The sequence below is a fragment of the Polypterus senegalus genome, chromosome 12 (genome assembly GCF_016835505.1).
Source record: "Polypterus senegalus isolate Bchr_013 chromosome 12, ASM1683550v1, whole genome shotgun sequence".
Lineage (NCBI taxonomy): Eukaryota > Metazoa > Chordata > Cladistia > Polypteriformes > Polypteridae > Polypterus > Polypterus senegalus.
The window spans coordinates 41,302,423-41,327,848 of record NC_053165.1 but is presented as its reverse complement, the minus strand read 5'-3'; the positions used below and the strand labels follow the sequence as shown (position 1 = coordinate 41,327,848).

The following is a 25,426-nucleotide window of genomic DNA, read 5'->3' as shown; positions in this document are numbered from 1 at the left end:
TAGGCCCTTAGGGGGTCCATGGATGGGTTTCAGGGAGTCCGTGAGGGTCAGATAAAAATGAACATTTATATTCACTATACAGCCTAGTACTGTTGATTTAGAGTAGATATAGTAGTAATGGTAGTAGAAAACGTAGAAGTAGTAGATCTGTTTTTATTTGCACAAGAGGATTGCATTTCATAATTATAATGAGTGGCCATTACTTTTTGCATAAAAAGAAGTGTTTTTTTTAGATTGTTTGCTTTAAAGTTTAGTAATACTCATTTATGTCATATATGTATGAGACAATCAAATCTCAATAAATAAAGTAAATTATATTCACTGTATGCAAAGCTGTGTTTATGTGAATATTTCTGAGGAACGGGGTTCATAGCTTTCACCAGATTCTTAAAGGGGTCTGTGACTCAAAAAAGGTTAAGAATCATAGGTGTAGATTCTCACAGAATATAAAACACAGGGACATTTGTAATAAATAAATATTTTATGCTGATTTGTGTGGAAAAAAATAGCCTTGAAAAAGTTAAACAAATAGTTTCCTTTATGAGTTCTCACTATGTAATTATTAATTTGTAAAGTCTGTTTTTGTATCTATCTGTACTCTTGTCACAGAGCTCTGCACCTGCACTCAGTGAAAAGATCTAAATACATGAATAAACATTGTTTTTTGGGAAATATCAAGTGATACCTGCCATGTTGTTTCATTTTACAGTGGGAATTGGCTGCAGGCCAGTCAGTAATCTTTAAGGCACACAAGTAAAGCTGCCTTGTAAACCTTCTCTTTGATACTTGAAACTACTGGAAGAAGTTTTATCCTGGTTACCCTGTGGCAGAATGAAGGCACTTCCTAACCACAGAAGTGACTCCAGAACCTGGCTGAAAGTAATCTTCGCTGCAAAAATACAGGCATCATAAGGCACAAATATTATTGAGTGAAGACTGTGGTCAATATGCATTTTAAGAAGAGAGAGGAACACAGGGTGATGTACAAGAGAGGAGGAAGATGCATACAGGTAGATTATATTCTGTGCAGGAGGGTTAGTCTGAAGGAGATTAGAGACTGCAAAGTGGTGGCAGGGAAGATTGGAGAGCAAAGAGAGGAGGACAGTGAGGGCAGAGCCAAGGATCAAATGGTGGAAGTTGAAAAAAGAAGATTGTAATATGGAGTTCAGGCAGGAGGAAAGACGGGTACTGGGTGACAGTAAAGAGTTATCAGATAGCTGGGCAACTGCAGCAGAACTGGTATAGGAGACAGCTAGAAGGGTGCTTGATGCGACGTCTGAACAGATGTAGCAGGACAAAGAAACCTGGTGATGGAATGGAAAAGTACAAGATGGTATAGAGAGGAAGAGGTTGGCAAAGAAGAAGTAAGATAATCAGAGAGATGAAGAAAGTAGACAGGAGTACAAGGCAATAGGGTATAAGGTGAAAAGATAGGTGGCGAAGGCTAAAGTTAAGGCGTATGATGAATTGCATAAGAGGTTAGACACTAAGAAGGGAGAAAAGGATCTGTTCCGATTGACTAGGCAGAGGGACCAAGCTGGGAAAGATGAGCAGCAGGTTAAAGTGATAAAATTCCCAGCAGGTTAGGGTGATAAAGGATAGTGATGGAAACATACTCACAAGGAAGGAGAGAGTGAGAAGTTGATGAATGAAGAGAATGAGAGAGAGAGAGAGAGAGAGAGAGAAGGTTGGGTGATGTAGAGATAATGAACAACAAATTGCAACGGATAAGCAAGGAGGAAGTAAGGACAACTATGAAGAATGGGAAGGGAAGGCTTTTGGTCCAGATGACATACCTGTGGAACCAATGGAGGCATTTACGAGAAATGGAGTTTTTAACCAGATTGTTTAATGCAATCTTGGAAAGTGAGAGGATGCCTGAGGAGTGGAGAAGAAGCGTATTGGTACAGATTTTTTTTAACAATAAAGGTGATGTGCAGAACTATAGTAACTACAGCGGGATAAAATTGATTAGCCACAGTATGAAGTTATGGGAAAAAGTAGTAGAAGCCTGATTAGGAAGGGTGGTGTTGATCAGCAAGCAGCAGTATGGTTTCATGCCAGGAAAGAGCATTACAGAGGCAATGATTGCTCTGACTGTGTTGATGGAGAAGTATAGAGAAGGCCAGAAAGAGTTGCATTGCGTCTTTGTGGACTTGGAGAAAACATATGACAGGGAGAGGAGTTGTAGTATTGTATGAGGAAGCCAGGAGTGGCCAAGAAGTATTTAAAAGTGATACAAGATGTACAAGGGAAGTGTAACAGTGGTGTGACAGATGGATTCAAGGTGGAGGTAGGATTACATCAAGGATTGTCTCTGAGCCCTTTCTTATTTGCTATGTTGATGGACTATAATGTTTGCAGATGACATTGTGATCTGTAGCAAGAGCAGGAAACAGGTTGATGAGTCCCTAAAGAGGTAGAGATATACCCTAGAGAGGAGATGAATAAAGATCAGTAGGATCAAGACAGGATACATGTGTGTGAAAGAGAGGGAGGTAAGAGGAAAGGTGAGGATCCAGGGAGTAGAGTTGGCAAAGGTGGATGGCTTTAAATACTTGGGATCAACAGTACAGAGTAAAAGGGAGTGTGGAAGAGAGGTGAAAAAGAGAGTGTTGGCAAGGTGGAGTGGGTGAAAAAGAGGGTCAGGAGCAAGGTACCAGCAAGAGTGAAACAGAAGGTGTACACGACAGTAGTGAGACCAGCTATGTTATAAGGGTTAGAGACAGTGGCACTAATGAAAACACAGGAGACAGACTGGAGGTGGCAGAGTTAAAGATGTTAAGATGTGCACTGGGTTTGACAAGGATGGACAGGATTAGAAGTGAGTATATTAGTGGGTCAGCTCAGGTTGGATGGTGTTGAAACAAAGCCAGAGAGGCAAGATTGTGTTGGTTTGGACATGTGCAAAGAAGAGATGCTGGGTATATTGGGAGAAGGATGCTAGGGATGACGAAGGCCTAAGAGGAGGTTTATGAATGTGGTGGGAGAAGACATTCAGGTGCTGGGTGTGTCAGAGCAAGATGCAGAGGACAGGAAAATAGGGAAAGATTATCTGCTGGGGCGACCCCTAACAAAAGCAGCTAAGAGACAAAGAATAAGAAAAAAAAAGAAGAAGAAGAGTAAGAAGATGAGATGAGGAGAAGGTTCACTGACAGGAGCATTAAGCCACAGAGATATGAGAGAGAGAGAGAGAATTTTTAATGCAATTACAGGTGGTCACAGTCAGCTCTTGCAAACAGACATGAAAACATTCAGTGTCAAACATTTGCATTAAGTGATAGAGAAAGTCAGAAATGTGAAAAACACTTTTTCGTTAAACTATATTGTTTAAATATTACATCCTAGTATATATACTTTTGGTTAAAAAAATTAGCAATTACCATAAAAGTGGCATATTCTTAATGTATACGAGCACACTAATGTTGATCAGTGAAATTCACCAAAATGTTTTTTGCAGTGAATATGATTTGTTTGCCAGCACACTTGCTTGCTGAAAAATTTATTGGAAATTTAAAATGCATCCACCTTAGACATGTTTTTTTCCCAGCACCACATTATACTTTGCAAGGCTTGCGTGAAATCACAGAACTGTCATTCATTTGTACTGTAAGAATACTCCACCTCACATATTATGATGATGTTCAATCTGTTTTGTGCATGAGTGATGTCACCACTTCAGTGGGATTTGCATCCTGTATGCTTTAAAAAAAAAGAAAAATCACAGTATTTTCATTTTAGGTGTAAATTAGCTGACCATGATGACAGTATTATAAAATACTTGTTGTTCTGCACAGATTCAGCTGTTTTAGCTTCTCTCTTGGATTAAGCAAGTTATTTTCATCGTTACGCAGCACACATTGGTGGTCTGTTCCATAAAAACAAATTAGATAATCCTGGATCTCAAAAGGAATCCTGGTTTGATACAGAATGATTTAGCACCAGCAGATTAGCCGGGTCTAGAACTCCAGATTTCAATCAGCTCACAAATTCCCTGATAAACTGATACAGAATTTCAAGAGTTCACTGCAAAATTTTCAAACCTTTATGAAGAACTGAATAGCTGATCACCATAGTCTACAAGTCTGAGAAACAAAAAGTAATGAACTTTATGCCACTGGAGCAAGAAGTACTGAGAGCAGTGCGTGAATATTATCTGCCACGAAAAGTGAGTGCATAAATCATTTAATCAGTACAATCTGCATAAACATTGTGTAGTAAATTATTGCATAGTACAAAATATACCTCTGATGATCTAACCTAACTTGTACTGCTATATCCTCTCACGTAAACACTGCATTCTTTTTTGTAATATTACAATACAAAAAAGTTTAAGAGTTAAGACATTAAGTGTTTGACATACATAAAACTGTTCTAGTCATTACTGTTAGAGATGTCAAACGTCATCCTGTCTGCATTTAACCCTGTATTGCATTATGATTACACGCCAAAAGAGATGAAAGGTTAATTACTTTGATGTTCAAATTTTTAAAAAAAATTGACACCTTCTGGCATCCAGAAGTTAAATGTTTATAAAAACAGTATACGAAATTCTGGACAGAGCTGAGTAGACAAGGTTACCAGCCAGTCATTCAAATAACCTGTTATTTCAACTTTAAACAATTCTTTAAATTTGTATATAAAGATTTCCATTTGTGCTTCAGCCAAAAACACAGACTTGCAGTGGAAATATTGCATCAGTAGAGTAATTGAAAAAATCTACAGAATGTAACATAGGCTGTGAAAAATAAGTATTTTTCTTTTTTAAACCATACCCTACTGTTTTTCCTGCTAGTGTACAGGTATACTTATCTGCTGCTGCTGCTACTGAATATTAGGGTGGGTGAGAGACGATTGGGGGTAAAATCACTCTGAGGTCCATCTGTGCGATAATATACACAATTTATATAGAAAAGCTGGTGGATGTCCTCTGGACGTGTGAACAGACATTCTGATTAAGATCAATATCAGCAAGAAGTTGACATCCTATGCATACAACCTTAACAAAACATAAACAATGGAAAAAAAAAGTATGAAAGAGTGTTGCCAAACAAATTATGCGCTTGAAATTCATGTACTGAAATTTAGAATTTGCAGGAATTACTAACTTTGTGCGGGATATATATATATATATATTTTTTTTTCCGGCGCCGCATCCGAGTGGCAGCCTTTCCAGCAGCTCCGTATACGACTTTATCTTTTTACCTTTTTATCTCTATTTTTCTCTATTTCACTGATCACTTCTACCACTTTCTTTTATGTGGAATTGCTCCCTGGACACTTTTTACACATTTTACTATTTTACTATTTGACATGGATTTTACACTCCGAGAATCGCCTATTCAAGTAGTCAGCTTAAAGCACTGAGAAGAAATGCTTATGCCGGTGTGGTTCCTTATTTACCTGACGAGGTAAGAAGACGATATCGGGCAGCCGAGCGCAAAGATAAAAATAAGATTAAATCGAGACAACTTGAGAGAAAATGGCGTTATAAACCGTCGGTGCCTTCTGTGATCCTGGGAAATGTAAACTCACTACCAAATAAGATCGACGAACTGGCTGTGCTGGTGAAAAATGTCAGAACCTACAGAGAATGCAGCTTGCTGTGTTTTAGTGAAACGTGGCTAACGTCTATCATCCCAGATGCTAACGTGGAGCTACCCGGGTTTAGCACAGTTAGAGCGGACAGAGACGCAAGTACCTGTGGAAAGAAGAAAGGTGGAGGACTCGCTCTCTATGTCAATACAAAGTGGTGCAACTCAGGACATGTAAACGTTAAAATCTCCACTTGCTGCAGGGACATCGAACTGTTGGCCGTAAGTCTGCGCCCTATTACTTGCCCAGAGAGTTTGGACACGTGATTGCTGTTATTGTTTACATCCCCCCTCAAGCGAACGCGGAGATGGCGAGTGACATCATCCATTCCGCAGTTGCTAAGTTACAAACGCAGCACCCTGAGGCACTTGTGCTAATCGCTGGAGACTTTAACCATGTAACGCTGGACAAAACATTACCTGCCTTCTCCCAGTATGTGGATTGTAACACTCGGGGGAAACAGGACTATTGACCTACTATATGCAAGCGTTAAAGACGCATACAGCGCCACCCCACTGCCTGCGCTTGGGAAAGCAGATCATAACCTGGTTCTGCTTCAGCCTCAATACAAACCAAGAGTGAGGCGCTACCTATAACCACACGCTCATTCAGGAAGTGGTCCCCTGAGGCAGAGCAGGCTCTGAGAGACTGCTTTGGAACTACAGACTGGGGTATATTGCTGGGTCACATAGTGAGAACATTGAAGAGGCTGTTGAATGCACAACTGATTACATCAACTTCTGTATGGACATTGTAGTTCCAGTAAGAACAGTATGCTGCTATGCTAACAACAAGCCATGGATTACAAGTGACATCAAGGGCCTTTTGAACCAGAAGAAAAGGGCTTTTAAAGGTGGTGATAAGCATGAGCTGAAGTGCGTGCAGAAGGAACTCGAGTCCAGCTCAGGGCGAAAAGAGCAGTACAGGAGAAAGCTGGAGCAGAAGTTGCAGAACAACAGCATGAAGGAAGTGTGGGATGGGATGAAGATTATCACTGGCTGCAGCTCAAGCGGGTGCGCCATCGAGACAGACGTGGAGAGAGCAAACCAAATGAACAACTTCTTTAATAGGTTTGATCACAGTAACCCACTCTCACCTCGAGTACTGCATCCTCCAACCATCCTTCTGCTGATACCAGCATAGGTGAGACATCCCCACCCACAATTACAGCAGCCCAGGTGAGCAGAGAGCTGAAAAGACTTTGTGCCAGCAAAGCAGCGGGTCCAGATGGTGTATCGCCACGATTGCTGAAGGCCTGTGCGTTGGAACTGGGGAGTCCTCTACAGCGCATCTTCAACCTGAGCCTGGAACAGGGGAGAGTCCCAAGGCTTTGGAAAACATCTTGTATCACTCCTGTCCCAAAGGTATCACGTCCTAGTGAGCTGAATGACTTCCGGCCTGTTGCTCTGACGTCACATCTGATGAAGACCATGGAGCGGCTGCTGCTTCACCACCTGAGGCCACAGGTCCGCACGCCCTCGACCCTCTGCAGTTCGCATACCAGGAGAAGGTGGGAGCGGAGGATGCCATCATCTATATGCTTCATCGATCCCTCTCCCACCTGGACAGAGGCAGTGGTGCTGTAAGAATTATGTTTTGGACTTCTCTAGCGCCTTCAACACCATCCAACCTCTGCTCCTTAGGGATAAGCTGACTGAGATGGGAGTAGATTCACACCTTGTGGCATGGATTGTGGACTATCTTACAGACAGACCTCAATATGTGCGTCTTGGGAACTGCAGGTCTGACATTGTGTGCAGCAATACAGGGCGCCGCAGGGACTGTACTTTCTCGGTCCTGTTCAATCTATATACATCAGACTTCCAATATGACTCGAGTCCTGCCACGTGCAAAAGTTAGCTGATGACACTGCTATTGTGGGCTGCATCAGGAGTGGGCAGGAGGAGGAGTACAGAAAGTTAATCAAAGACTTTGTTAAATGGTGCGACTCAAACCACTTACACCTTAACACCAGCAAGACCAAGGAGCTGGTGGTGGATTTTAGGAGGCCCAGGCCCCTCATGGACCCTGTGATCATCAGAGGTGACTGTGTGCAGAGGGTGCAGACCTTAAATATCTGGGAGTGCAGCTGGATGACAAATTGGACTGGACTGCCAATACTGATGCTCTATGTAAGAAAGGTCAGAGCAGACTATACTTTCTGAGAAGGTTGGCATCCTTCAACATCTGCAGTAAGATGCTGCAGATGTTCTACCAGACGGTTGTGGCGAGTGCCCTCTTCTACGCGGTGGTGTGCTGGGGTGGCAGCATAAAGATGAAAGACGCCTCACGCCTGGACAAACTTGTTAAGAAGGCAGGCTCCATTGTAGGATTAAAGTTGGACAGTTTAACATCTGTGGCAGAGCGACGGGCACTAAGCAAACTCCTGTCAATCATGAAGAATCCACTGCATCCACTTAACAGTGTCATCTCCAGGCAGAGGAGTAGCTTCAGTGACAGACTTTTGTCACTGTCCTGCTCCACTGACAGACTGAGGAGATCGTTCCTCCCCCACACTATGCGACTCTTCAATTCCACCCGGGAGTAAATGCTAACATTAATTTTATTTTAATTTTTTCATTTTATTACTATTTAATTTAATATTGTTTCTTTGTATCAGTATACTGCTGCTGGATTATGTGAATTTCCCCTTGGGATTAATAAAGTATCTATCTATCTATCTATCTATCTATCTATCTATCTATCTATCTATCTATCTATCTATCTATCTATCTATCTATCTGTCTGTCTGTCTGTCTGTCTGTATCTATCTATCTATCTATCTATCTATCTATCTATCTATCTATCTATCTCTGATATCTATCTAATTCTGCACAGAATTTCAAGCCCTGAGTATCAGCCTAGTCGCTCTGCTCTATACTTGATTAAAACTGCACATAGTACCAGGAGAGGCCTTACCAATGTGTTGCATAGCCTTATTAGACTTGTACTCTACACATCGTGCTATATAACATAACATTCTCTTAGCCTTCATAATGGCTTCTGTATGCTTACTGAATGTAAATATTAATGAATGGGTTCACTATGACTTCCATGTCCTTTTCATAAATGGTGCTTTCTGGTTTCAGACTTGCCGCTGTGTATTTAAATCTAACATTTCTACTTCCTACATGTAATACATTACCTTTATTTACTTTAAATTTCATGTGCCGCGAATCTGCCCAATCCTGTATGTTGTCCACATCCCTGTTATGAAGTTTCTTTTTAATTTTTTTTCTGACTTGAGCTATAAAAATCAACTGGGTGCTGATTCTGGGTTTTTAATTCAAGGAATTCAGCTCTATGGTTATTTTCTTGATTGGAGTATTTGTTTAGAAGTTGACATTTATTTAACATCTTTTTGGGTGCCAATTTGTTTTGATGATGGATGCTGCTGTGTATTCCATTGTTACAATGTGGGTTCTGGTTGCACAGGAGTGGTTTCTAGATTCATGAAATTTGGGGGGTTTGGTCAACTGATAATGAGCAAAATGTTGCCTTGACAGGCAATTTATACTCAAGATTGGACAACACCTGGGGCCTCATGCATAAACGGTGCGTACATACAGAAATGCTGCGTAAGAACGTTTCCACGTTCAAATCGCGATGTATAAAACCTACACTTGGCGTAAAGCCACGCACTTTTCCATGGTACCTCATACCCTGTTGTACCCAAGTTCTCTGCTCGGTTTTGCAGACTGGCGGCACCCAGCGTCAAAGCTGTGCTACTGTTCCTGTGTGGTTATTCTTTCTTTTCTTGACGCGGCTTTATAAATACACTGAAACTAACCGCATATTGTTGATTAGTGTAATGTGTCTGATTGTAATTAACTTGTAACAATATAATGGTCCAGGGAATAGCCATAATATTCCAAATACCATAACTGCTTTAGTGTTTTTACTCTCACTGCACCTTCTTCTTCTTTTTCTTCTTTTAGCTGCTCCCTTTAAGGGTTGCCTCAGCGGATCATCTTTTTCCTTATTGCTCTCACTGCACCACTTGGAGTATTTATGTCACTGTATCTGAGTGGGGAATCACAGTAGCAGCTGATCGGAAAGAGAATTATTGGTATACAGCATCAAGCACACACTGCCAAAGCCACGGCAAAACATTTCAAAGCCTTTCCTGTATGGACTTCGCGGTTCAGAAACAGCTTCATTCTAAGAACTATAAACGCACTCAATCAGTCCATCAAGTGCTCCTTGTAGAACTGTACTTATAAATACAATTACCTCACTGTAAACTTGCACTACAGTTCTAATATTGCACAACATGCGCCACTTTATAAAGCGCGTATTTACATATGATGACGATATCATTTTTAAGATGAAATGCAGCAAAATATGTTGATTATACACATAAAACTTTAACTTCATTTAAATAATCTGTATTGTTAATAAGTAAACACGTGAGGACACGGTGCCGCAGTGCTAGCAAGTTCACGTATTGTTCCTGCCTTGCGAGCTGTATATTTGCTGAGGCTGGAGCAACACTGGAAGGATAGATGGATAGAATAATTAAACACGTACTATGAAGATATTTCAATGTTCCTTAAAAGTTTTGAAGAATCATCGTTGTAAGCTTACAGATGGCTTAACGTTTATTACAGAGCTGATTGTGTGGCGATTAGGTATTTGGGGAAAGAAAACTAAAGACAGGAATTGGAGGTTAGTACGTTTGAAAGAGACAGTACTGCTAAAATAAATTATTTCATCAAAGGTTGCGCATGGCGCGGCAGCATCTTGTGTGAAACATGAACAATCACTGCGCCATCGTGTTCTCATGTTTAATAACATGCTTTCAATCCAATCATCATGAAAATGATATCACGTATACATCTCAGTATTTTTATTATTCAGAGAGCTGTAATATCATAAATGTAATGGATTCTGTGTCCTGTCGTAGTGATTCACACACACAGAGCACATTGAAGATCAAATACAAAACAAAGCATTTAACATTTTACTTTAGTTACGATGGGATTTGAGAAACTAGTAAATTAAATGAATTTAAGATGAAGTTTATGATGTTCTACTTTAATGACAAAATAAACTACGTGATTAAAGTGGAAATTTCGACATTAAAGTTGAGATTTCGTGCTTTTTTCCCTACTGTGTGCCTATTTTTTTTTGTCTGTACCCTAATAAGCTCAGACAGTGGGCTACAACTCGCCTTTTCACTGCGACTTTGATATGTGACTTCTTTTTTATTTTGGCACTGTGTGACTTGAGCTTTCGAGTTTCTCCGACACGCAATGTCACTCGATCAGCTTCCTTTTGTTGATTATACCACTGTTTAAATCAAAAAATAGTATGTTTTTCCTTTGCCTTCACTTGGTCCCATTGTTTTTTCACAGAATGCTGAGCTTAAGGGCTATTTATATTGATTTGCATATTCAAAGAGGCGTAATTCTGGTAGGAATTGGGGCGGGACAACACGCACGTGCACGAGCATTACTTTTCACGCTGACCGGGATTTATGGAGCGGAAGAACGCAGAAGTTGGAGTACACACAGATTCCTGCATCTGGATTTTTCTGTGGCTTTTGTGCTTACGTCATGTTATAGTGTGAATTCTACGCACGGCGTTATGCATGAGGCCCCTGGTGACTTGTATTTGTTTTGATTTTTTATTATCAGTTCTAGAAACAAGCTCTGCTTTTTGACTTAGATTTTTATATTTGTGATTTGCTTTGTCATTTCATTCCTCAGGCATTCTCTTCCTGTTTTCTCCATTTTCTCCTGATTCCATTCTTTCTATTGATCTTCACTTTAAAGATTTTGGACAGTCTGCCTTTTTGCAGACAGTACATCCCTCTGTATTGAATTGACTGATTCTAGATTAGCTGCCATTCCACCTAGTTTGGTATCATCTACAAACTTAATCAGTTTGTAATTTATAATTCCTATCCAGATCATCAATATATATTAGAAATTGCAGTGGCCCCAGCACTGACTTCTTAGGAACACCACGTTTAACATCACCTAATTCTGATTAACGTTCCTCGCACCATAACCTATTGGTTCCTATGTTTAATCAATTTTGCACTGATCAATATACTTCATCCTGAATTTCCACTTCTTTTAGTCTGATGCCCAATCTGTCATATGGGACTTGTTAAATGCCTTCTAAAAGTCAGGATAAATGATCTCATATGAACCTCTCTTATTGTATCTTTTGTTGCTTCCTCATAGAATTCTAACATATTAGTAAAACATGACCTTCCCTCGTTTGAACTCTTGTTGACTGTTCACTAGTACTCCTATTCTTGCAATAAGATACTCTCTTAAGAATTTTTCTTAATCATTCCCTCCATTAATTAATATTTATTATGGAAAAAAACTATCCAAACCTATATGACCCAATGTGAAAAAGTAATTGCCCCTTTTGTTAAATGATGATGTAACTGTGGTTAATCACATTTTTTGGAAAGCTGAGTTCAATTTCACTAGCCACACCCTGGCCTGATTACTACCAGACCTGTTGAATCAAGAGATCACTTAAAGAGAACCTGTTAGACAAAGTGAAGTAGGCCACAAGATCCCAAAAAGGAAGACATCATGCTGCAATCTAAAGAAATTCAGGAAAAGAGGAGAAACAGTAATTGACATCTAGCAATCTGGAAAAGGTTACTAATCCATTTCTAAAGCTTTGATACTCCAGCAAACCACGGTGAGAGCCATTATCCACAAATGGAGAAAACATGGAACAGTTGTGAACCTTCCCAAGAGTGGCTGGGCTACAAAAATACCCCAAGAGTGCAGCAACAACTCATCCAAGAGGTCACTAAAGAACACAGAACAACATCTGAAGAACTGCAGGCCTCACTTGCCTCAGTTAAGGTCAGTGTTCATGACTCAACCATAGAAAAGAGACTGGGCAAAAATGTCATGCATGGCAGAGTTCCAAAGCGAAAACCACTGCTGACCAAAAAGAACATAAAGGCTCGTCTCACTTTTGACAAAAAACATCTTGATGATCCCCAAGACTTTTGGGAAAATATTCTGTGGACTGACAAAACAAAAGTTGAACTTTTTGGAAGGTGTGTGTCCTGTTACATCTGGCGTAAAAGTAACACAGTATTTCAGAAAAAGAACATCATACCAACAGTCAAACATTGTGGCAGTAGTGTGTTGGTCTGGGGCTGCTTTGCTGCTTCAGGACCTGGACGACTTGCTGTGATTGATGGAACCATGAATTCTGCTCTCCACCAAAGAAATCCTGAAGGAGAATGTCCGGCCATCAGTTTGTGACTTCAAGCTGAAGTGCAGTTGGGTTCTGCAGCAGGAAAATGACCCAAAGCACACCAGCAAGTCCAACTCTGAATGGCTTAAAAAAACCACATGAATGTTTTGGAGTGGCCTAGTCAAAGTCCGGACATGAATCCAATTGAGGTGCTGTGGCATGACCTTAAAAAAGCTGTTCATGCTCGGAAATATGGCTGAATAAAAACAATTCTGCAAAGAAGAGTGGGTCAAAATTCCTTCACAGTGATGTGAAAGACTCATTGAAAGTTATCACAAACGCTTGATTGCAGTTGTTGCTGCTAAGGGTGGCACAACCAGTTATTAGGTTCAGGGGGCAATTACTTTTTCACATAGGGCCATAGATAGATAGATAGATAGATAGATAGATAGATAGATAGATGCTTTATTAATCCCAAGGGGAAATTCACATAATCCACCAGCAGTATACTGATACAAAAAACAATATTAAATTAAAGAGTAATAAAAATGCATGTAAAAGCAGACAATAACTTTGAGTAATGTTGGCATTTACTCCCCCTGGTGGAACTGAAGAGTCGCATAGTGTGGGGGAGGAACGATCTCCTCAGTCTGTCTGTGGAGCAGGACGGTGACAAAAGTCTGTCACTGAAGCTACTCCTCTGCCTGGAGATGACACTGTTTAGTGGATGCAGTGGATTCTTCATGATTGACAGGAGTTTGCTTAATGCCCGTCGCTCTGCTACAGATGTAAAACTGTCCAACTTTACTCCTACAATGGAGCCTGCCTTCTTAACAAGTTTGTCCAGGCGTGAGGTGTCCTTCATCTTTATGCTGCCTCCCCAGCACACCACCGCATAGAAGAGGGCACTCGCCACAACCGTCTGGTAGAACATCTGCAGCATCTAATTGAAGATGTTGAAGGACGCCAACCTTCTAAGAAAGTATAGTCGGCTCTGAATTTTCTTACACAGAGCATCAGTATTGGCAGTCCAGTCCAATTTGTCATCCAGCTGCACTCCCAGGTATTTATAGTTCTATACCCTCTGCACACAGTCATCTCTGATGATCACGGGGTCCAGGAGGGGCCTGGGCCTCCTAAAATCCACCACCAGTTCCTTGGTCTTGCTGGTGTTCAGGTGTAAGTGGTTTGAGTCGTACCATTTAACAAAGTCTTTGATTAGCTTCCTGTACTCATCCTCCTGCCCACTCCTTATGCAGCCCACAATAGCAGTTTATTAGTGAACTTTTGCACGTGGCAGTACTCCGAGTCGTATAGGAATTCTTATGTATGTAGGCTGAACCGGACAGGAGAGAGTACAGTCCCATGTGGCGCTCCTGTATTGCTGACCACAATGTCAGACCTGCAGTTCCCGAGACGCACATATTGAGGTCTGTCTGTAAGATAGTCCACGATCCATGCCACCAGGTGTGAGTCTACTCCCATCTCAGTCAGCTTGTTCCTAAGGAGCAGAGGTTGAATGGTGTTGAAGGTGCTAGAGAAGTCCAAAAACATAATTCTGACAGCACAACTGCCTCTGACTAAGTGGGAGAGGGATTGGCGTAGCATATAGATGATGGCATCCTCCGCTCCCACCTTCTCCTGATATGTGAACTGCAGAGGGTCGAGGGTGTGGCGGACCTGTGGCCTCAGGTGGTGAAGCAGCAGCCGCTCCATGGTCTTCATCACATGTGATGTCAGAGCAACAGGCCGGAAGTCATTCAGCTCACTAGGACGTGATACCTTTGGGACTGGGATGATACAAGATGTTTTCCAAAGCCTCGGGACTCTCCCCTGTTCCAGGCTCAGGTTGAAGATGCGCTGTAGAGGACTCCCCAGTTCCAACGCACAGGCCTTCAGCAGTCGTGGCGATACACCATCTGGACCTGCTGCTTTGCTGGCACAAGTCTCCTCAGCTCTCTGCTCACCTGTGCTGCTGTAATTGTGGGTGGGGATGTCTCACCTATGCTGGTATCAGCAGAAGGATGGTTGGAGGATGCAGTACTCCGAGGTGAGAGTGGGTTAGGGTGGTCAAACCTATTAAAGAAGTTGTTCATTTGGTTTGCTCTCTCCACGTCTCTCTTGATGGTGGCACCCGCTTCGAGCTGCAGCCAGTGATGATCTTCATCCCATCCCACACTTCCTTTATCCTGTTATTCTGCAACTTCTGCTCCAGCTTTCTCCTGTACTGCTCTTTTGCCGCCCTGAGCTGGACTCGGAGTTCCTTCTGCACATGCTTGAGCTCATGCTGATCACCATCTTTAAAAGCCCTTTTCTTCTGGTTCAAAAGGCCTTTGATGTCACTTGTAATCCATGGCTTGTTGTTAGCATAGCAGTGTACTGTTCTTACTGGAACTACAATGTCCATACAGAAGTTGATGTAATCAGTTGTGCAGTCAACAGCCTCTTCAATGTTCTCACTATGTGACCCCAGCAGTATATCCCAGTCTGTAGTTCCAAAGCAGTCTCTCAGAGCCTGCTCTGCCTCAGGGGACCACTTCCTGAATGATCGTGTGGTTGTAGGTAGCACCTTCACTCTTGGTTTGTAGTGAGGATGAAGCAGAACCAGGTTATGATCTGCTTTCCCAAGCGCAGGCAGCAGGGTGGCGCTGTATGTGTCTTTAACGTTTGCATACAGTAGGTCGATAGTCCTGTTTACCCGGGTGTTACAGTCCACATACTGGAAGAAGGCAGGTAATGTTTTATCCAGCGTCACATGGTTAAAGTCTCCAGCGATTAGCACAAGCGCCTCAGGGTGCTGCGTTTGTAACTTAGCAACTGTGGAATGGATGATGTCACCCGCTATCTCGCGTTCAGCTTGAGGGGATGTAAACAATAACAACAATCACGTGTCCAGACTCTCTGGGCAAGTAATAGGGACGAAGACTTACGGCCAACAGTTCGATGTCCCTGCAGCAAGTGGAGATTTTAACGTTTACATGTCCTGAGTTGCACCACTTTATATTGACATAGAGAACGAGTCCTGTTCCTTTCTTCTTCCCGCTGGTATTTCCGTCTCTGTCCGCTGTAACTGTGCTAAACCCGGGTAGCTTCACAGTTAGCATCTGGGATGGTAGTTGTTAGCCACGTTTCACTAAAACACAGCAAGCTGCATTCTCTGTAGGTTCTGACATTTTTCACCAGCACAGCCAGTTTGTCGATCTTATTTGGTAGTGAGTTCACATTTCCCAGGATCACAGAAGGCAACGACGGTTTATAACGCTATTTTTTCTCAAGCTGCTTGGCTTTTATCTTATCTTTTATCTTTGCGCCGGCTCGGCTGCCCCGATATCGTCTTCTTACCTCATCAGGTAAATAGGGAACCACACCGGCAAGGGCATTTCTTCTCAGTGCTTTAAGTTGACTATTTGAATAGGCGAGTCTCAGTAAAAATCCATGTCAAGTAGTAAAAATAGTAAAAAGTGTCCAGGGAGCGATTCCACATAAAAGATTGTGGTAGAAGTGATCAGTGAAATAGAGAAAAATAGAGATAAAAAGGTAAAAAGATAAAGTCATACACGGAGCTACTGGAATGGCTGCCACTCGCTGCGGCGCCAGAAGATGAGGTATGAGATTTGGATAGTTTTTTTTGCCTTAATAAATAAAATCATCACTTAAAAACTGCATTTTGTGTTTACTTGGGATATCTTTGTCTAATATTTAAATTTGTTTGATGATCTGAAACATTTAAGTGTGACAAACATGTAAAAAATAAGAAATCAGGAAGGGGGCAAATACTTTGTCACAGCACTGTAATGGAACAGTATTTGCTATTTCAAGTCCTTAGGAAATTTCAATGGTTTATATATATATATATATAAACTGCTCAAAAAAATTAAAGGAACACTTTGAAAACACATCAGATCTCAATGGGAAAAAGAAATCCTCCTGTCTATTTATACTGATATAGACTGGGTAATGTGTTAGGAACGAAAGGATGCCACATCGTTTGATGGAAATGAAAATGATCAACCTACAGAGCCCTGAATTCAAAGATGCCCCAAAAATCGGAGTGAAAAAATAATGTGACAGGCTAGTCCATTTTGCCAAAATTTAATTGCAGCAACTCAAAATTGTGCGCAGCACTTTGTATGGCCCCTGTGTTCTTGTATACATGCCTGACAACATCGGTGCATGCTTCTAATGAGATGACAGATGGTGTTGTGGGGGATCTCCTCCTCCCAGATCTGGACCAGGGCATCATTGAGCTCCTGGACAGTCTGAGGTGCAACCTGGTGGCATTGGATGGACCAAAACATAATGTCCCAGAGGTGTTCTATTGGATTTAGTTCAGGAAAGTGTGGTGGTCAGTCAATGGTATCAATTCCTTCATCCACCAGGAACTGCCTGCATACTCTCACCACATGAGGCCAGGAATTGTCGTGCACCAGGAGCCACTGTACCAGCATAGGGTCTAACAATGGGTCCAAGGATTTCATCCTGATACCTAATGGCAGCCAAGGTGCCTTTGTCAAGCCTGTAGCGGTCTGTGTGACCCTCCATGGATATGCCTCCCCAGACATGCCATTAACCCACCACCAAACTGCTCATGCTAAATGATGTTACAGGCAGCATAATGTTCTCCATGGCTTCTCCAGACCCTTTCATTTCTGTCACGTGCTCAGGGTGAACCTGCTCTCATCTGTAAAAAGCACAGGGCACCAGTGGTGCATCTGCCAATTCTGGTATTCTATGGCTAATGCCAATCGAGCTGCATGCTGCTGGGCAGTGAGCTCAGGGCCCATTAGAGGACATGGGGCCCTTGGGTCACCCTCATGAAGTCTTTCTGGTTGTTTGGTCAGAGACATTCACACCAGTGGCCTGCTGGAGGTTATTTTGTAGGGCTCTGGCAGTGCTTATCCTGTTCCTCCTTGCCCAAAGGAGCAGATACTGGTCCTGCTGATGGGTTATGGACCTTCTATGGCCCTCTCCAGCTCTCCTAGAGTAACTGCTTGTCTCCTAGAATCTCCTCCATGCCCTTGAGACTGTGCAGGGAGACACAGCAAACCTTCTGGCAATGACACGTATTGATGTGCCATCCTGGAGAAGTTGGACTACCTGTGCAACCTCTGTAGGGTCCAGGTATCAGCCTCATGCTACCAGTAGTGACACTGACTGTAGCCAAATGCAAAACTAGTGAAGAAACAGTCAGAAAAGATGAGGAGGGAAAAATGTCAGTGGCCTCCACCTGTTAAACCATTCCTGTTTTGGGGGTCATCTCACTGTTGCCCCTCTAGTGCATCTGTTGTTAATTTCATTAACACCACAGCAGCTGAAACTGATTAACAACCCCTCTGCTACTTAACTGACCAGATTAATATCCCATAAGTTTCATTGACTTTATGCTATACTCTGATTAAAAGTGTTCCTTTAATTCTTTTGAGCAATATATATATATATATATATATATATATATATATATATATATATATATATATATATATATATACACACATTAACTAACCTCTTTAAGGACTCAAGGGCAAAGCTGATATACAGTGCATTTAGAAAGTATACTGACCATTTTATCAAATTTGGTTATGTCATAAAATTATGCTAAAAATGTAAATACATTTTTATCTTCATCAAACAAAACTTAACATTTCAGAATGACAAAATGGAAACAGGATTTTAGAAATTTTTGCAAATTTATCAAAAACTACCTGTTACCCAGCTTCAACACAGAAATTTCCAAAGACAAATGATATCACCTAAAGTACTGTCAGTTAATCAGATGTATCAGAAGTACTATGTAACTAAGTACTTTTACATATATGATATTTGTTTTAATTTATTTATTCATTTATTTTTTTTACCAGGGGTTAATATTATTACTTTGCTGGAGTTCCTTACTCTGGGGTCCGTACATGCACCGTGGACGTTCCGCGAATCGCCATAAGGCCATCGGAGATTCTCAAAAGTGCCGTCTTCCACCCGAGGGGATTTTCCAGTGTTCGTCATCGCCGGAAAGACTGCAGTAGGCACTACCACTGATGTGTCCAGAGGAGCCTACCTGGAACCACGTCACTGGCTGGGGTGTGCCGATGCTGACAGCGACGCTGGGACGGCGTCGCTAGAGAAAGGGGAGGATCCGCTACATCTCCAGAAGCCGAGGCAGAGTGGTGGCAACGAGTCTCACAGACCCCTCGGGAGAAAGGAGAAGATGGCAACAGACCGGAAGTCCCTCCCCGTGACAGGCAAGGGATTGGACAGTGTGTGCCGTGTTCCCGTCGGTGATTAGTTGACGACAGGACCGGCGAACATCCATCTTGAGCAAGGGGAGGGTCCGGCAAATCCCGGAAGAAAGCTCCTGAAGGAACAGCCGGTGATTAGGACTGTTTTAAAAATAAGTCCTCCACTGGCTGATGATTTATTTATACCTGCAGATCAAGAGGAATCGGAGAGGATGTTTTGATTAATGCAGATGGTGCAGCAGGTAGAACACGACCTTCGTGTCTGTATAGACGAGCTGGAGAGGAACGGCGCTGTAATCTTTGGCCAGGGGATCGTGGAGGTACAGGTAAGTAAAACCGGTACCATAAAAAGAAAAGTAGAAGCGTGCAAATGTTTCCCGGTATCATGCAGTTCCGGTGAACGAGTAGTCGCGTCTCCGACAGTGGTAACGACACGAAGAGCTGATCACATGCAAGGGGTGGAGCCAAGTCGCCGGCTGACGAGTGCCATGGGTCCTAGCACCCTACTGCTGGAGCCAGCATCAGTCTTGCGTCGTTCCACAGGGGCACAGACAGCGAGGGGTCTTTTCCTTTCCCATAGGGAGACCCAAGCCATTAGAATGCCCCAGAGGAAAAAAAGAATCAAAGGAGGAAAGCCATCTCTTCCTACAAACTGAGATGTAAACCTGTGAGCTCACATAGCGTGACAGGACGCCCTCTGTGGGGACAGAGGGAAGCCCCAGAGTCAGCGGGGATGAAGTAAATAAGTGCGGTTCCAGTAGTCAACCCGAAGACAGGGGAAAAATGGTACTGGAGCGGTTACTGAGGTTTCGGCGACCAGGGTGCCAGCCAAAGGGGGGAGCGTTGGCCCTATTACTGAGGGGAAACACGCCAGACAGTGGTGTCAGGGCAACGACTACACCCCTGTGTTAATTTTATTTTTTATAGGACCAGGCCCTAGATGACAACAATTTGTACCCACTTCGGGCCAAAGTATACCCTCGCGGGACTGGCCGGTATGAAGGACAGTTCTTCGCTGGCGATGGGGCAGTGTCACAGATTGCTGGGGACTTTACCCAGCCAGGATGACTGGAAGGACCGGGAGGTGGCATTAATAGCTTCCGGGCCATGAGGGGGCAACCACCCTAGACTAGGAGAGGACTACGGAAGAGAAGCAAAGAGGTTCAGGCCTGTTGGGACCCGTGGCCACCGTCAGGGCGCGCCTCAAGCCTCGTGGGACCTGGGAAACTGTTAATTCTGACACACCCGGCAAGATGGCAGATGAGACTTCCAGGACGACTGGAGTGCTTCCGGTGCAAAGGGCGGCACTTCCGCCACACCAGGAACTGCTGCCGGAAGGACGTTTTCAGACACCTGGAGCACATCCGGGTGGGAATAAAAGGGGCTGCCTTCCTACAGTCGGGGAGCTTGAGTCGGGAGTGGGAGCAGGACAAAGCTCCCAGGAGGAGAAGAAAGGCGGCCAAAGACAGAAAGAGAAGTCTAAATAAGGGGTGATTAGTGCCGAGTGCATTGTGTGGTGTTTGGGACTGTAATCTTGTACTTATCGGTGTGCAAATAAACGTGTACGTTTTATAAAGATGTGATCTCCGACTGATGGTGTCTGGGCAAGTCTCACAACTGTTACAAGGTTTTGAAGGGTTTAGATCAAAAGCAGTACACATTCTTCTTCTTTCGGATGCTCCCGTTAGGGGTTGCCACAGAGGATCATCTACATTGTCCGCATATTGACTTGGCACATTAAACCGTGTTTTACTTTAACTTATCACATACAGCATTGACATTTACAGGCTGAACATGAACAGAAAGGTGAAAAGAAATAATAAATCTGAATCAAGTACAATGTCCACCTCCTTTATTTTCTGTCTTTGGAGTACCCTCTACTAAGCTGTGCAAGCGTTAAAACTTACCAAGGCATGCTGTGACTCTTGAATTATGTTGTACCCAGGTGCTGAAGTGGGCCGGTATACTGTTTCTGCTTTGTGAAGCACAGTATCTGACATTGCAGTCTGTTCTTTTCAATATTGCATGCATTTCACCACAATGGGCCCCTGTCGCCCACCCTGTTGTTTGAAGGTTATGTACTGCATACAGTATAAGCAAGACTGACAATCCAAGGGGGACAATCATGCTGTCCCACCCAGACCCCACTGAATTCATAAGCATTTTTATACTGCATTGTGAGAAATGAGAAAAAGCTGACAAATTAGGAAGTAATGCATGTGTTCCAAAACACATTAGATTTTGTTTAGATGGTTTTTTTTGCAAACTTCAGGCACTGAGTTTTGTGGCTAGGATTATTTCTGCTGACTCTGCCACAAAGGTCATATTTGTTCGAGTGTTGCTGCACAGTGGAACAGTCCACTACCACTCCAGGGTAAGGCCTTTTGGTGTCAAACAGGGGTTTTTATTTGCCTTTCTAGCAATCCAATGAGCAATTCTATCAGAACGTTTTCTTGGTCTTCCAGACCTCAACTTGACCTCCAGTGTTCCTGTTAAGTGACATTTCCAAATAACATTACAAACTGAGGAAACAACTACCTGAAAACGCTTTGTTATAGTCTTGTAGTGTTCTCCAGCTTTGTGAGCATCAGTTCTTTTATTTTTCAGAGTGTTAGGCAGTTGCTTAGAGGAGCCAATGACTGTTGATTGTTGGGACAAAGTTTGAGGAGGCAGAAAATTTATACAGCTTTGCACTTTGCATCACCTGGGGTTTCATAATGATGACTGTGAACAGGCCATAGCCCCAATGAGCTAATTACAGTATGAGACCTTGGTTAAACTTATCTGAGACCTCATATCTTGGGGTGCCAAAGCCTTGGCAATGTGCACCTTTTTTTTCACTGTACAGTTGTATATAAGAAAAACAGTACACTAATTTGGCATAAAATGCTGTGTCATCTTTAACTTAATGCCTTTTGGTGATCAGTTCATCTTCTGCTCAATTAACTATTCACAGTAACAGATATTTTAAACAAACCTTTGTAAGCCACTCTATGCTACCATGAAAAGTTTCAGAACACCTCAGTTATTTTCAGTTTTTATGGAAATGCAAGCAGTTTAATGTCTTAATTTTTCATGAAATCAAGGCATATAATAAATAAACAGTGGCACAAAAAGAAAACAAACAATCATTAAGTGTATAGGGTTTATTAAAATTTTTGATTCATCAAAGTAACCACCTATTGCTGATATAAAAGGCCATACTGTGATAACCTTTTTAATTCAGAATGCCAGTCACTCTTAGCAGTCTGGAGGTAGAACAGTTAAGTGGGCAACAACAAAAGTGTTTGTTAATATGGGGAATACGAACAGTGCGAGTGGAGTGCTTTTAAGTAAGGGATAAGAGGAGCGCAAAGTGGGAGAACAGACAGAGAAAAGTAAAGTCTACCTCAGAGAAGAACAAACAGCAGGCAGTTGAAAGGGAGAACAGTACAAAAGTTTAAAGGGCCAGAAGGTGTAAAATAGCTGTGGCAGTTCTATAATCTAATTTGTTTGTCTTCATTTTTTTTAGTTTTACCATTTAACCATTTACCATTGGCAGAGTGGTGGCTCTAAGGCTAGGGATTTACACAGACAATCGGAAGGTTGCCTGTTCGAATACCGCAAACGCCAAAAGTGACTCTACTTCATTTGGCCCTTGAGCCTGCAATTGCTCCGTTCTGGGTAGGATGTTAATCTGCATCCAGCCCTGCATGTAGGCCCTCCAACCTGCAGTGAAAAACCTGGGGGCTGGTGGCAGAATTGGCACTCCAGCCACCCTAAAAAAAAACTCACACTGGTTCCATTCAATCTGAATTTGTGTGGTGCTGAGGTGGCTACACTTGGGTCTCAATCTGGGATCCTGAGTTGGTTTGTCATGTGGTGGATGCGGCAATGTGCTGTATCAGAGCATGCTCCTAACCTCTCTCTCTCTCTCTCTACAATTTAAGTTAAATCATTTAATTTTAATTAAAAAAAGAAAAAGTTAAGACAGTTTTAGTAATGCTAAATCAAATTTTAATAATGAGGCCAGTGCAAAGCATGTCTTGTTGGATATTGGACTTTTTAGATGATGGCTTGGAGGAGCCAGTTGTCTATGAGGGCTACATCTGCAAAAGATGCCAGCTCATCCAAGGCTAGCGAGTACATTTATAAACCCCTTCACACATATTTTTCGGAATCACTGTGACCTGGAGAGATTCCGAAGGACTGGGAAATCTAAAATATTATCCTGCTATATAAAAAGATTGACCGGGCAGATCCAAGCAACAATATGCCAGGAAACATCATATGCATCACAGGAAAATTAATGGAAGGACAAGATCAAGGATAAGATTAAGCAGCACATAGCAAGTACAGTAGTTTTTCTGAACATTCAGCAAGACAATATACACTCCATCTCTCAAAGTATGTGAGAAGAAGCAAAGAGATAAGAGACGTTCAGGGATTCTCTTGGGACAACCTCTCTGATAGGGGAGGGTAAAATATGTAAAATTACCTTCTGAAACCTGGTCTCTTAAACTTAAGACATTATGAGTGTCTCTTCCTTGGAGAACCAAATCTGACAAACACTTTTATTTGTGAACCTGAGATCTAGTCTGTGAAGCCAAAGCTGTGTGCCAATAGTCCGATGAGGCTGAGAACCCATCACTTCAAGATGGGAACTTCAGTATCTAAACTCATGGGTCAAAATGACTAAGCCTTTTTCCTTGGAATTTTCAGAAGACAGTAGAAGGCAAGCTGAGGAAGCATTAGCACAACATTGATAGGGATCATACAGCAAAAAGAGAGAGAGTGCACTCCAACACTTGAAGAATCTTCCCCTTGAACTCAGAGCAACAACAAACAACATTTCCACCAGACATCATCTTTAGTTTAAGCTTGATTTCTCACAGTCTGAGAGTCCTTTAGGTGCCTTTCTGCAAACTCTAAATATATCTAAATATATTTTACTGAGTAGAGGCTTCTGTGGTGCGGTGGGCTGGCGCCCTGCCCGGGGTTTGTTTCCTGCCTTGCGCCCTGTGTTAGCTGGGATTGGCTCCAGCAGACCCCTGTGACCCTGTAGTTAGGAAATAGCGGGTTGGATCATGGATGGATGGATGGATGGATGGAGGCTTCTGTATGGCCACTCTGCTACAAAGTCCAGATTGCAGTATTACAGTGAAGATTGCCTTTCTGGAAGTTTATCCCATCTCCATACAGGATCTCTGGATCTCAGCCAGAGTGACTACTGGGTCACCCTTTCATGCCAAGACCCTCAGCTCATTTTGGCTTGCCAGTCAGCTCTGAGAAGAATCATAATTGTTCAGAAATGCCTTAATTTAAGAGTTACACAGGCTACTGTGTAATTCAATGCTGTAGAAACGTTTTATAGCCTTCCCGAGTTCTGATCCTTGACATAATCTTGTCTCTAAGCTTTGCAAGTAATTCCTTTCAACCTCATGGCTTGGTGTTTTCTCTGGTACACTATGTCAGCTGTGGCATCTTTTATAAACAGGTTTGTGCATTTCCTAATAATGTCCATTGGATTCAATTTGTCATAGGCTGTGAGCATAGAAGCTCAACTCTCCAGGGGCTTGTGACCACCACAGCAAGACAAAGGGGCTGCCCTCTGTCAGTCCAGGGGAGAAATGGTCTTGCAAATACTCTCTCCCCCAGTCCTTCAATATTCTGGGCTTCCTGGCCAGGTAAGTGTTCCAGCCGTCTGCTACACTGTGTAGGATTTTTTTCAACAAAGAAAATACTACAATGCAAACCAAAGAAAACCAACAGGAGTATGCTACAGAGAAAGTCTGAAAAGTCTGCTAACAAATATGTGAAAGTGCTTTTCTACCAACCTTAAATGCAGCAATGGTAAATAATAATCTACAGAACTCTGGATAATTGTAATATACCTTACTAATTAATGTTAAAATCAATTTTACTATCTGGACACAAAAATTTGAAAAGAAATGGTTACCTGTTTAATATCCCAGGTTCGTAATGTGCTATCAGTAGAGGTGGTACACACAATACTCCTTCCACTTATAGGATCAGACTGATTACTCCCCTCAGAGTAGTAAACTAAATCAAGTATCTGTCCTGTATAAAAGAAATAAAAAACATAAAGTTTAACTTGGAGATTTCATTTCTCATCTATCTATGTATCAGTTTATTTTTCAAGTCTGATTAATCCACTGCAGGGTCACTGAGGCTCACATCTTTCCTAGTAGCATGGGATGCAAGATAGTAAATAACTCAAGATGGGTATAAGTGCATTGCAGGGCACAGTCAATCACACTCATAGTCTGCAGCACAACAGAGTTGCCAATTAACCTAGTGTACACTACTTCGAAATATGCCAGGTCAAAGGATTCACTCCACAATTAAGATGTATGGGATCAATTTAAAGTCACCAATTTACTAAACATGCATGTTTTAGAATGTAAAAGAAA

The 25,426-nt window shown here is 42.3% G+C and overlaps 1 protein-coding gene across 1 annotated transcript in view; it reads right to left on the bottom strand.

Annotated features, from left to right (window-relative positions):
- fbxw12 (F-box and WD repeat domain containing 12) overlaps positions 1-25,426 on the bottom strand; it is a 121,173-nt gene that overhangs the window by 34,612 nt on the left and 61,135 nt on the right. The window contains exon 4 of the mRNA XM_039771003.1: positions 24,952-25,073. Within this exon, the coding sequence (XP_039626937.1) occupies positions 24,952-25,073 (122 nt within the window). The remainder of the gene's footprint in view (positions 1-24,951; positions 25,074-25,426) is intronic.